The 13256-nt window shown below is 37.6% G+C and overlaps 1 protein-coding gene across 2 annotated transcripts; it reads left to right on the top strand.

Annotated features, from left to right (window-relative positions):
* The first annotated feature begins 38 nt into the window (after positions 1-38).
* On the top strand, positions 39-12893 carry LOC139135198 (threonine synthase-like 1). 2 transcript variants are annotated; one of them, XM_070702467.1, is made up of 11 exons: positions 39-405; positions 1493-1639; positions 4711-5498; positions 6341-6411; positions 6947-7051; positions 7479-7621; positions 8156-8281; positions 9370-9527; positions 9917-10010; positions 10686-10776; positions 11360-12893. In XM_070702467.1, exons 1-11 carry the CDS (start codon positions 253-255, stop codon positions 11677-11679), a joined length of 2196 nt encoding a protein of 731 aa, XP_070558568.1. In that variant the 5' UTR covers positions 39-252; the 3' UTR covers positions 11680-12893. The 2 variants fall into 2 exon arrangements, with proteins under 2 accessions (XP_070558568.1, XP_070558569.1); XM_070702468.1 differs by lacking the exon at positions 10686-10776 and having other exon boundaries at positions 77-405.
* Positions 12894-13256: the final 363 nt, after the last annotated feature.

Below are 13256 nucleotides of genomic sequence, written 5' to 3' on the forward strand. Positions count from 1 at the left end.
ACGCATTCGCGGTTCGGCGCGGCGCGAGTGAGGTTTGCGCTCGTTTACATATTCACACACCTGCATCGTGTGTGCTGTCGACTCATCAGTGATGCTATCGTTATAATGTTGATCGTTTGAGAAAACTGACAGAATTTACCGCCATGGCTAAAATTTGAACATCCCTAGCGTAAACAAGACCTGTGCCGAATACGACGAACAAATTTTACCCTATTCTGAGCGGTCCTGAGTGAAGTTCAATCGTTTCCACATATGATGTTCACTTTCCGAATAGCTGCCCGGCACAGCATTGCCGTAGCCGTTGTCAAGAGTAAGACACACAAAGTTACGGCAATCAATGCAAGGTTTCTTTTCGGTGTAACTGTCCAAGGCCCAAGAACATTTTCGATAGATGTTAAATATGGGGTAAGTATCGACTCCAGAGGTACTTTCACTACTTGCGAATACCGAATGTTATGTAATCCTTCGTTCAATCTCCCCGTATGACCGGACCATGGAGCAAGGATTCCTTTTAAAAAGGAATCCTTCTTTTTTAGGTCCATGGTATGGTATGACCAAGCTTACAAGTTCGGGATTTTAATACATTGCCGAAAAAAAAAATGTAGACATATAAAAAGATGTATGTGGATGCATACATATATATATATATATATATATATATATATATATAATATATATATATATATATATATATATATATATATATATATATATATATATATATATATTATATATATATAATATATATATATATACTATATATATATACATATACTGTTAATATATATATATATATATATATATATATATATATATATATATATATATATATATATATATATATATATATATATATATATATCTCGAAGTATACAGATGTCCTTTTGGGAAATTACAGTGCACGATGCTAAAGCAGAGCGTTTATATGTCTGTCTGTGTGTGTCTGTGTTTTTTTCTCGGAGGGAAGGGTTGCTGTTTGAAATATTTTCCCTTGCAGGAAAATAACATCGTGTAAATCAGAAAAACAGCGATCACATAAAAAAGGTTTGGAAACAGGATGACTTCTTTCACCTGTCAAGAAAACTGAACATAATTGACATAATTGTAAAAGGGACATTAGCTGTTCCTTTTGTCCAATTTTTCAGTATGTTTTGTTCTGTGTATCAGCTGCAGTTCCTTGTTCTACTTCCCACAGCATACTAGAATATTTTTATTGACAGCTTAAATGTGATTTTTTTTTAAATCAGAATGACTGAAAAACATTTTAGCAAGTTTTGCTCAGCAAAGTTTTTTTTTATACTTTTTTGACAAAAATTTATGAAATCAAGGCTATTGTTATCGTATGCACATAAATCAAGACTGGAAACAAACTTTTTTCAACTCAGATCTGCATGATAAGTCTATACGAGCTGTAGATATCTTTTCACAGATTTCCCGTCAAATTTTGTCATGATGTACCGATAATCACTGTACAAATTTATCCCTCTTACAGAAAGACAGAAATGTCATTTTGATGGGATGTCCTGGTGCTGGCAAGACAACGCTGGGAAGAATGATTGCAAAATCATTGTCAATGCCAGTAGTTGACATTGATGATGATCACTTGGAACCTTCTTGGAAAACTACTGTTGGAAATAAGGTAATCTACTATTTTCCAAAGTGTCCTTATTACTTTCTTCTGACTGCAAACATGAAATCATCTGTAGAATTGCACAGATCGACTTTTACTTCACATGCAAACATACAATAGAACATTTTCTCATTTTTCATTCAATTTCCTCCAACTTCACTGTTTACCAATGCAAATTCATTGTGACTGTTTTTCTTTAATCTAATCCTGCTGTCTTTAGATTTTTACGATTTAAGAAAGCGGAAAGTAAATTCCATCCCTCCCTGATTGAGTAAGATAACCCTTCGCTGTTTTCCAAGGAATCTGGAACTTAACTAGGCTGCACAGCGCTTACTATTGCCAGGGATGGGGACTTGCAACCAAAAAAATGTAGCAAAACATGTATTAATGCACCCTAGGCAGGTTATGAATAAGACATTTTTGAAGTTGATTACCGATTTGACTTGAAATTGTCCTAAATTCTCATGCCTGAATTCATCTTTGTACTTCAAACAATTTATAATGTTTTGTTACAATTGGATTTGAAATTGTAATTTCAACGATCCCACACGTACACATCTGATATGCTCTTCTGTCTTCTGATACTGCTGTAGCTTCTCTCCATTGAGCTACATGCATTAGTATAGCTCTCAAAGCACGCATCTGTCCCATTCCATTGAACTGTGCAGACATTCATCCAATAATACAGCTTCCAGTAAATGCTTGGAGGAAGAACTTCCCAAGTTAGCTGTACTCTAGACTGACAGATCTGTTGCTCAATTGTGTTCTCTACGCTTCCAGGGGAGCGTTGAAAGCGCCCTCGAGCGACTGATATCAGCCAGTCTAGTTATACGATATCATAGTACATTTACTTACATTTATTTTACGACTTATCCGGACACCAAACTTGCCAATTACCTAGCAACTTCGCTGATGATATTGAGACTTTGATCAGTAATTACCAAAGCACTTTGGTAATTCACCTCAAACTTGATACTTGATCTGGCTGCAGTAACTCCATGGGTGGCAAAGTGTAAACACAGACCCGACATCTCAGTGCATACAGTGATAGCATAAACCAATTTGAGACATGAGTTTGCACTCAAAGTTTTCAACAGTGTACCCATACAAAAAATTGCTGAACAAAGTGATGAAAATGGCACAGGACAAATACAACTTGCATTGCAGTAAACCTGCCCACTGCACCAAAAAGATCTCTGTAACTTCAATGGACATCATGTCTGATTGAACAGTCCTACTTAAATACTTTTTCTGCTCAATTCGTGCTGATTTATTGAACACCACTCAAACTTTCAATCACTTTCCTAAATCGACTTACACCTGAAGAAATTGTAAAGGAAGCTTGAATACAGAAAAGATTTTCAATCTCTCTATCTTCATGAACGGGCATTCCTCGATCACATTTATGCTGATAGACAACCATTGCCAAAAGGCAGCAAAACTCAGCAATGATTCCGAGCTAAACTGACACAGTATTTCATATCCCTGCATCAAATGAAATTGAAAACACAATCCCATCAGTGACATTTGGTAAAATTGTAACATGAATCATATCTTGACATAAAAAAGTGAAACAAAGACGTCTTGTACTTTGCCGATCAACAGCACAGTGTGAACTGTGAAGTGGCATCTGCATTGCCTGCACGTAAAAGCAACTCAGTGTACTCAGTATCAATGGTCTGCATCTTATGAAAACAACAACTGGCAGTGAAAGTTGTAATAGTCACCGGTAAAAACTCTTCACAGATGAAAGGATAATTGCTTCAAATGAATGAAACTGCAGGTTTTAGAGGAGGAAAACCAATGGCGGATGCGTGGAGTGGGAATATTCTATTTAGGTGACGGAGACAGAGTGTCATAGGATTAAATAAACTGGATAATGTAGGATTTTCCTCACAATGCTGTAACAGGAATTCCAATGTCAGCTTGTTTTAACATTAGTAATAGTTTTCCTGCTCTGAAAAGTAATTTAACAAACTCTTATGACCCATTATACTCTCCTAACCTCTCCGTAGTTGAGTTTTACATGTAACACGGATGAACAGCACACATGTACATATGTTGGTTTTACTGAGGAATGCTGTTCAGTGGAATGCCAACCCCTGGTCACAAATTAGTTTATGGCACTAGTATGATACTTATCAGTGACTTTGTATACACATTGTGTACCCCATGGAGCACTCATGCAGCCAGATCAAGTATCAAGTTTGAGGTGAATTACCAAAGTGCTTTGGTAATTACCGATCAAAGTCTCAATATCGTCAGCGAAGTTGCTGGGTAATTAGCAAGTTTGGTGTCCGGATAAGTCGTAAAACCACAGTAAACTTTTGCTCAAACTTTAATCCTTCCCCCAGTTCCCTGTATAAAGGTCCAACTTTACCATAGAAAACAATGGATTTGGGACAAACCATGGTGGTGAAAGGGTTAAGATAACTTTCATCATTCCCTTTGGAAATCAAGAATAAAGATTAGGGGTCACCATGTAAAATCTGGTACTAGAGGCACAAATTCCCCAATATTTTCCGACAATTGATATTCACAATGGCCGTCATCTCAATTTTAGCTCTATCGGGAAAAATCTAATTTTCAATTTTCAGAGAAAATAAGCTATTGCAAAATTTAGTTTCAGTGAGCTTCCAAATAAGCCCCCACAAGTGGTAGACCAAAAATTCTGTTGTAAAAGTTTGAGAATTTGAACATCTGTCCTAGAGGCACAAGACTTGTGATTTAGTAATGGTTTGGAACCAAGGTAAATTGAAAGGGAAATCATGAAAACATTATTGTGCATGTGCGCCCTCTCAGAATCAAATGGTATGGTAAAGAACACTAATGCAAACTTACTTAGGTACGATCATAACTTTACTGGATCAACAAGAACTATGCAGCATCTTTCTATATAGAAAGCTCTATTGGACACCGTTCACTAGCAGGGATTACTGTTTCCACATACATTTTCACTTGCTCGAAACTGAAAACCTTTAGGATAGATCTGATCTTTAGAATTTCAAGAATGTAATTAAACATCCTGGCTGTGATTTCACATTTGTAGACTGCATCTGACTGTGCACCCTATTTTGCAGCTTTCAGAAGTTGGCCCTGAAAGATTTCTTCAATTGGAAGGTGAAGCGCTGTTACAGTTCAACAGGCACAAGACTGTCATCTCACTGACTGGATCAAACCCGATGCACCAGGAAGCTATGGAGCATATATCCAAGTCTGGTATCGTCGTATTCCTCGATGTGCCACTTCAAGACATTCTGAACAGACTGGAGAGAATGAAAGTCGACCGGATTGTCGGTCAGAGACCGGGAGTCAGCATGGCAGATATTCTCAAATACCGACAGCAGTTTTACGAAAAGAGCTATGATATTCGAGTCATTTGCGCAGAAAATGACAGCCTTGAGAGTATTGCCGATAAAATTATGAAAGCATTGGAAAGATTCGACGACAGACAGGGTTATGTGTCCTCAAGAAATTCTAAAAATGCGGAGTCTGATCAAATGAACCTCAACCAGGTTATCCGCAAGGGACTCGCTGGCGACGGAGGACTGTATGTCCCAGCATCAGGAATACCTCATTTGCAAACAACTCAGTGGAATCGTCTCATTAGCTGCTCATATCAGGAAAGAGCATTGAGGATACTGGAACAATGGATTAACCCAACGGACTTGTCTCACAGCAATCTGAAGTCCATGATTGACAGTGCCTATGACAGTTTCAACTGCAATAAAGTAGTACCCATGGTGCACCTGGAGAGAAACCAGTATCTGCTGGAACTGTTTCATGGTCCCACGGCATCATTCAAAGACGCAGCTCTGCAGCTCATGCCACAGTTCTTCAGGGAAGCCGTCAAATGTGAGAGTACAAGGTGTGTTTATCAGTTGTCAGATGTATGGAGCTTCTCACAGAGACTCCTACAGAGGATTTCACTTGACCTCGCCAACATGGTGTCTTTATACATGTATGGTATTATGTACATGGATGTGTTATCTAATGCAAATAACAGAACGCTGAGATGAATGTAATGTTTATATGGTTGTCATTAATTTTGAACTTTGATACTCTATTGTAACATTGGATGTCAACCTTTAATCTCAAGTATGTCTGTTATAGGCCCAATTAGTTACAATTGCAATTGAGACTGCATCTCTTTTGTAAGACTGGGTTCCATGCGTTAAGTGTGTGAGGTTGAGTGAAATTGTCTGTATCTGCCAAATCATGTTTCTGATCCCAAACAATTGCATACAGAGTTTTATGGCACTTTTGAAAAGATAATAATTACTTTTACCCTCTTCCAGCCAGCTTCATCTCCATCACTGTTCAGTGGGATAAATTGGTTGAAAACAAGTAAAGTATCGTATATTGTCCCATGGAACACATAACAGACATGATCATCTATAGACTCCTTTAAACATACATACTGGCATGATTACCAATAACTTCTCTTGTAGACCTGTTCATCCCAATGCAATCATCAATTGACTTTAGGCAGAACCATGGTGGTGAAAGGGTTAAACGTGATGATTTTGCTAACTTGACCAGCATGTGCTGGTGTATGTGACAGCAATGCCTGTGTGTGACAGTAATCGCCATGACTACCTGATTTGAAGGATGACTTGATCTGAAGAGGTACACAGAAACAATGTTTTATCGGTGCATGTTGATCCTCTTCTGAAGACCAATGATTTACAGTATTTTTTATTGGAACAGGTATTTGATTCTGGTAGCTACATCAGGTGACACTGGAAGTGCAGTTTTAGATGGCTTTTCTCGATATTCTGGTAAGAGGAATTAAGATCACACTTCATCTTACTAAATAAACAAGCATAAGCTGCCATTCATTTAACACTGCTAATTTTCCCCACTCCAATTTTATTCAAATTTTCTTTTACCAAAATTCCATTTTCAAAGACATTGCATTGCATCTGAATTTTTTTCCATTTCTTCCACACTTACAGTACTTCATAAATAAGTTCTCCTTGAAATGACAACTATTTGGTCGTAAATGTGACTGGATTAATAGCCAAAGCAGTCCTGTGTCTGTGTGTTCTGATTTAGAGTTGTTCAGCGTGATTTGTGTCAGTTCTTCCTGTGTGGTATATGGTATCCTGCCATGCTACTGTATGATGAATATCATTTATTGAACTCACAGACTTTACAAAAACTGAACAATGGGCAGGTTTGTGCCTTGGGATGGAAGAGGGGCTGCAGGGTTATATCTAAGAATGAAAGAGAAGTTAGATGAAAGCCATTATTAAAACCAAGTTCAAGTGAACATCCTCATCCATCAAGTTCATCCCTCTTTGCCCCCCACAGGAGATTCCAATCAGTCAGTGATGGTGCTATTCCCTGAAGATGGTGTCAGTGAAATCCAAAAAGTACAAATGAGAGCAACCCCTGGTGACAACGCGCACGTTGTTGGCAAGTAAAGTATTGTGTCAACTAGGAGTGCTGGTAGTATATAAAGCACCAGGAACTTGTGATCATGGTGTTATTCTTGGCAATGTCAACAGTGGAAATATATTTTACTATAAGTTACTTCTCCAAAAATGGTCAACAGGCCTTTGTAACACTTACCAGCAAACTCAGATCAACAAGTAGAAATCACACATTCTGCCACTGTGATAATAATGTGTACTGTGCATTGACAGTTCTACTTGTAGAATTTATTTACGCTGTCAAAATTTTTCACCTGTCAATCCAGTGATCTTATAAACATAACTTTTCAGTATTCACTACTAAGTGTATTCACTTCACACTACATAGACAATTCATCTACAGTATGGAGGAATGTACACAATCACTTTGGTGCGACAAAGTAACTTTCTTGTTACTTTTTTGTTGCCAGGAGTGAGAGGAGATTTTGACTTCTGCCAGACAGCGATTAAGAAAATTTTTAACGATGTCACGTTAATTAGCCATCTCCGAGAGAATTACAACGTGAAACTAACTGCTGCCAACTCAATCAATTGGGGCAGGCTTCTACCTCAGGTAATCTTATGTAATAAGATGTATGGCGGTATTTTGATCACCACTGCAGAGCAATTAAATCACAAACATGAAAATAACCCTGCCTGTATGTGGACATCCAAGATAACCATCAGGGTACATGATACAGTGCAGTACGGTGTCAAGTTTTAGTCCAGTGTTTTCAAAGTCTTCCAACATTAACCCTTTGAGTGCTGTAATTTTCTCCCGCCAAAATTTTAGTGCAAAATTTTACCAATTTTTATGAATTTTTCAGTAATTTTTTGATAATTTTGGACCAAATGGACATCACAATTCATTGGCTATAGTTTTTTCTCAAAATTTTGGCAAAAATCTGAGAAACATTGACTTGGGTTTATTTTATAGAGGGGACAAAAATAGACTCTGGCGTTCAAAGGGTTAATACCAAAATGTTTTATCCCATCAAGAGCAAGCTGAAAAAGTTAAAGTGGTTGAGCCTGGCTTCATTTACTGTGACATATTTCACAATTTTCTCAGTGTTATGCTTATTTCAAGTTATTTGGTCGTTCCTCTCAGGTTGTGTACCATGCCTCAGCTTATCTGGACCTGGTCAATCAAAACGTTATCTCAGTGGGTGATCCCATTGACATTTGCATACCCACTGGTAACTTTGGTAACATTCAAGGAGCTGTGTACGCAAAGGTAAATATCATCAACTGCATTCAGTTTACCTGTACTGGTCAGTTGACATGAGCAAACCTGTTCTGTGTCAAATCACTGACCAGAGTAACTGTTATTTTGAATTCCATATGACCATAATAGTTTATTTCAGGAACCATTTTAAAACAAAAAAGCGCTTTTAGAAATCGTAAGCCAAACTGTTGGCCATTTTCACAATGACGAAACAACAGGAATTTATGTATATTAAACAGTTTTTTGTCAAGGGCTTGTTATAAGCCATGAAATGTTTGAGGATGCATTTGCCCAGTTGTTTTATTTAGTTTTCTGTTGTTGTATCATACTGACTCATATTACGGGGATATCATTGCCCTGGTATGGGCAGTGTGCAGACAAACTACCGGTAAGGTCAGTAGCCAAGGTCAGTGATGTATGTGTTGGTCATGCATTTCCTAAGTGACTGCTTGGTTCTTGATAAATATACATTACTGTACAACCACTTGCTTATCTTTTCTTCAGATAGCTCAGCCATGTTACCACAAATTCGTTAAATTCAGTGTCTGAGACTACCAAAACACTAAAACTTTTCTCTTCCTACAAATTTAAACATTTCTTAAGAAAAAACATGCTGACAATGTTGCAAATAATAGAATGAGAATAAATGAGAACTTACAAAAAAATGGGCCCGTATGAAAACATTGCATTTATCATGCAGTATACAGATGACTTTCATTTTCATGCAGTCCAAAACTTGTTTCAGGGGTGACCAAATCTATTCACAGTTTGGTGGTCTCTGGACCAGCGTCAACAAAATTGCATTCAAGTCAAGCTTACTGTAGGTATACGCCTGCATGCAGTCCCTCTCATGCAAGTGCTGAGTGCAGTATAGTCACTGGCTAATCTATTGGACAGGTGGAACGGTAGTCCATTGATACAGTGGTCCAAGACATAATACCACTTGCTTTGCTTACATCTGTGTTTTGAATATTTAGTATGCTAAGATTCAAGTCGTCTAGATGATTCACAGATGTGGTGAAATTGTTCTGCAAAAAAGATAACTATCTCCTGAAATGACTTTCTTTCAATAATCATCTTCTGTTTAACACACATAGGCCATGGGTATTCCAATCCGAAGATTCATATGCGCATCCAACAACAACAACATCCTGACAACATTCCTGAACACTGGTATCTATGATTTACGAAACAGGTCATTGCATCAAACCATATCACCCGCAATTGATATTCTCAAGTCATCCAATTTAGAAAGGTAAAACACCAAAAACCAATAAAATTTCACTTATAGCTTTGCGCAGACATTTTACTTGATATATCTTTATACAATGCTGTCATTGAGGATTTTGATCTTAGTTCATTGAAGAAGTTATACCGGTACAAGGACTAACCACTCATATATGGGCAAGGGTACATGGACTGCCAAAAATGATCGGACATATATGAATACCGGAATGTGAATTTCTAATTGAGTTGCCCGCCTGCTTTTCCTGGACAGCTATCACAAAACCTGTATAAAGATGCAGTAAATTACCCTCATGGTCACGCAAGGTGTTGTTGTCGAAGCACTCAAATCTGTTTTCTGTGAATGCAAACAGCAAAGAAGAGGGTCATCAGTAATTCTTTTTATAAACTTTCTTCCAGATTTTTACATTTAGTCACCGGTGGTGACAGCAGAACAGTTTGTCAGTATTACAAGTCATTGGAAACTCAAAAGTATTTTGAAGTCTCACCCGAGGTAGGGATTGCCATTGGGAACGCAATTTCAACAATCATATGTTGGTGCATCTCATCTTCAGTAATGCAGCCAGGTCACACAGTTGCCATATATATGTGCCAATGAGTAATGTCAGCAATCTTTAGCATTGAAATCTCCAGTGATATACATGTGCTTCATTACCAGTTTGAGGCAAACTGTAAGCGTGTCCTGCTGCACAGCAAAGTGATTGTTATTCTAGTCTGTGATGCGTAGTCTGATGGACTGACCATTATTTTGGGTCAAAATGAGAACATTAGTTTGATTTTCAAGTTTTATTTGGATATTCAAGGTCCCCAGCTGGTACACTGTATAATTTCTGATTACTTGACAGAATCTCCCTTGGTAGAATATTGGCCAGGATACATTGAAATGCAAATCAAATACAATTGAATTTTTTAACATTGTATCATATTCATTTATTTATGGTATAAGCTTCTTTGACATCACATGGAATACATACAATGTGACATATTTTAGAAATTGAACACTGAGGTATTGGTAATTGACATATCTTTAATTTTTCAGCCCAACATACAATATTTTGGAAAGTTTCCTCGCCCTCTCTCCGAAAGCCTTGTTTCATGCAATTTTCAGCCCCTCACAATACTATAGAGAGCGCGCAGAGACACTGTATCATGATCATTTGTATTTCAGATCTTGAAAAAAATTCAGACTGATGTCATTGCTGGGACATGCAATGAACAAGAATGTTGTGAAACCATAGCAACAGTCTTCAAAGAAACAGGTACAAACACTGTCCTATTAATCATGAGAACAATATTACCCACTCTGAGATTCAACAGTGATTGACCAAACAGCTGATACAGACTGATTTCCAAGTCCGTTTGAGCATGGCAATAACACTTTAAAAACATATTTTCAAAATTTCTTTTCAATAGAAGGAAGTGCCGAAATACTGAGATGTGTAAGAGTAATCCATTTGATTTTACCTTCAACAACCAAATTTCCATATTATAGCATTTATTGGTTAAAATAATACCCTGAGGAGTCTTGTAGAAATCTATACAGATTCAACAAATAGAATTAGTGCTTGGAGCCCAGTGACTTACATGTAGCATCGCTTTTGCAATTTCAAATTTCTTTTTGTAAATGATTAATAGATTAGAACAAAAGACCAAACACATTTCAGTACAGGCAAAATATTAACATAATATTGTATGAATTCTTGGGCACAAAGGCCCACTTCTTGATCACTATTTCCAAAACTATTGTATCCATTCATTCTTTCCTGGTTTGGTAGAGTTGAGTGTGAGCTTGCTGTCAGTACATATATGATGATGATGATGTATGTTTCTGTTTGTGACCAGGATATCTGATGGATACGCACACTGCTGTTGCCAAAGTCGTGGCTGATAAACTCAACACTGGAGATATCCCCATGGTGATTGCTGCCACCGCCCATTATGCCAAGTTTGCGCCCCATGTTCTGCAGTGTCTGGGTCAGTCGGTCACAACCAGCGATCCAGCCTCACAATTTAAGCAGCTGGCCGCTCTGAAACCAAGGCCTCTCCTTCATCCTGAGCTGTCCAGCGTCGTCAGTAAACCACCTCTCCATCACAGTGTAATCGATGGCAACATGCAGGATGTCATCAAGGAGATTGTCAAGTTCATACAGAGGTCTGGATGACATCACTTCACTGCACGACAGTGAACAGCTGTGGCCAATTGTAACACAGATGTGCCACTTGCCACAGAAATTAAACAGCGTAGTTGCTTCAGTTTACAATCGCCACAACTACCTGTTGAGCAGTCATGTCACATATGGATGGTTCACATCTGTGTCAACAAGACAGTTACATCACAGGGACTGTGGATATATGGACACATACAACTGTCTGTACCAAAACATACCTTCATTAACAGAATGATCAAGGATTTAAGATCAGTTGTGATGCTGAAAGGATTTTAATGGGATTGCGTAGTTTCTGACTCTCATCAGTGTCATGAAAATCTCATCATGAAATAAGGGGTCACCATGCCTGCTAAATGAATATGGCGAAGTGGATTTTGTGCAAAACTGGACAAAATGCAGAATCAACATATTTTCACAATTTTTTTTTTCTGTGAGCAATACATTGAAGTCTACCTCAAAGGAAAACGTAGTGACATCAAAACATTGTTTGATCACTTCTTTCAATTTCTTTTACACAAAGTTATGTTCACAGTTCAAGAAAATGATAACACAATGATATGGCAATAGAACCACCAAACAGAAGTGGGCTTTCTAGCAATGCTCAATATACTCATAGGAAAGAGAGATGTTAGTCTCTGTTTTAAGATATATATTCGTTCAGTCTCATAAACCCTCCTATCTCCTAGAAATTACTCTTTGAATGTCATTACACTGAAGCTTTAATGGAGCTGCACTGAACATACAGTTTACTCTGTTCTAAGTCCATTGATTGCATTGTTCACCTCTGTTACAAATAGGAATTCAGGGACCTGTTACTCTGTGGTGAGAACTTTTGATATTATTGCGAAAAAGGAGGTACAAGACCATGCTTTATCCAAATACATTAAATTACTCATGATTATGTGAAATTGACAGCAATAATTAATTTGAAAGTACATAATTTTTAGTGCATTGACCTTTCTATGAAGTTTTACAGTGATATCTGTCTGTTAAGGACACCCCTCGGAATAGCAAGTGTCTATAATAGAGAGGTGTTTTTAATAGAAAGGGAAAATTTCATTCAATTTGGAACTTGTCTCAAGAATCTTTCCTCAATGGACAGTGTCTTGATTAGAGGGTGTCCATCAGGACAGGATTTAATGGTACACTTTTATACTTCTTGTTACCTGTTTGTGATTTTCTAAATAAAATAACATGCCAAACATGAACCACCTTGTTAAATGTCAGTTTTTATGGTTTAAGTGTAACAGCTCATTGACTGAAGCATGGCACACCACATACTGCATCAGGGCAGCTCTGTTAGTCTACAGAGAAAGGTCTTGCCAGGTTTTTTTGAAGCAGCATTTTGCTCTTCCCTTTATGGGCAATGCTTGTCGTGTCAACCTAGTTAGATAAGATTTTTTGGTCACAGAACGGACTATTGTTACATAGGTCCAGAATTGAATCCAAAACAACCTGTCTAGTCAGTCATACTCTATAAAATCACTGCAATCATAGGTTACTGAAAGCCAAACACACTCCCAAGGACTCAATACACTGTATATACTCATCCTTCATATTTGTATGTATAA

The sequence above is a fragment of the Ptychodera flava genome, chromosome 6 (genome assembly GCF_041260155.1).
Source record: "Ptychodera flava strain L36383 chromosome 6, AS_Pfla_20210202, whole genome shotgun sequence".
Taxonomy (NCBI): domain Eukaryota; kingdom Metazoa; phylum Hemichordata; class Enteropneusta; family Ptychoderidae; genus Ptychodera; species Ptychodera flava.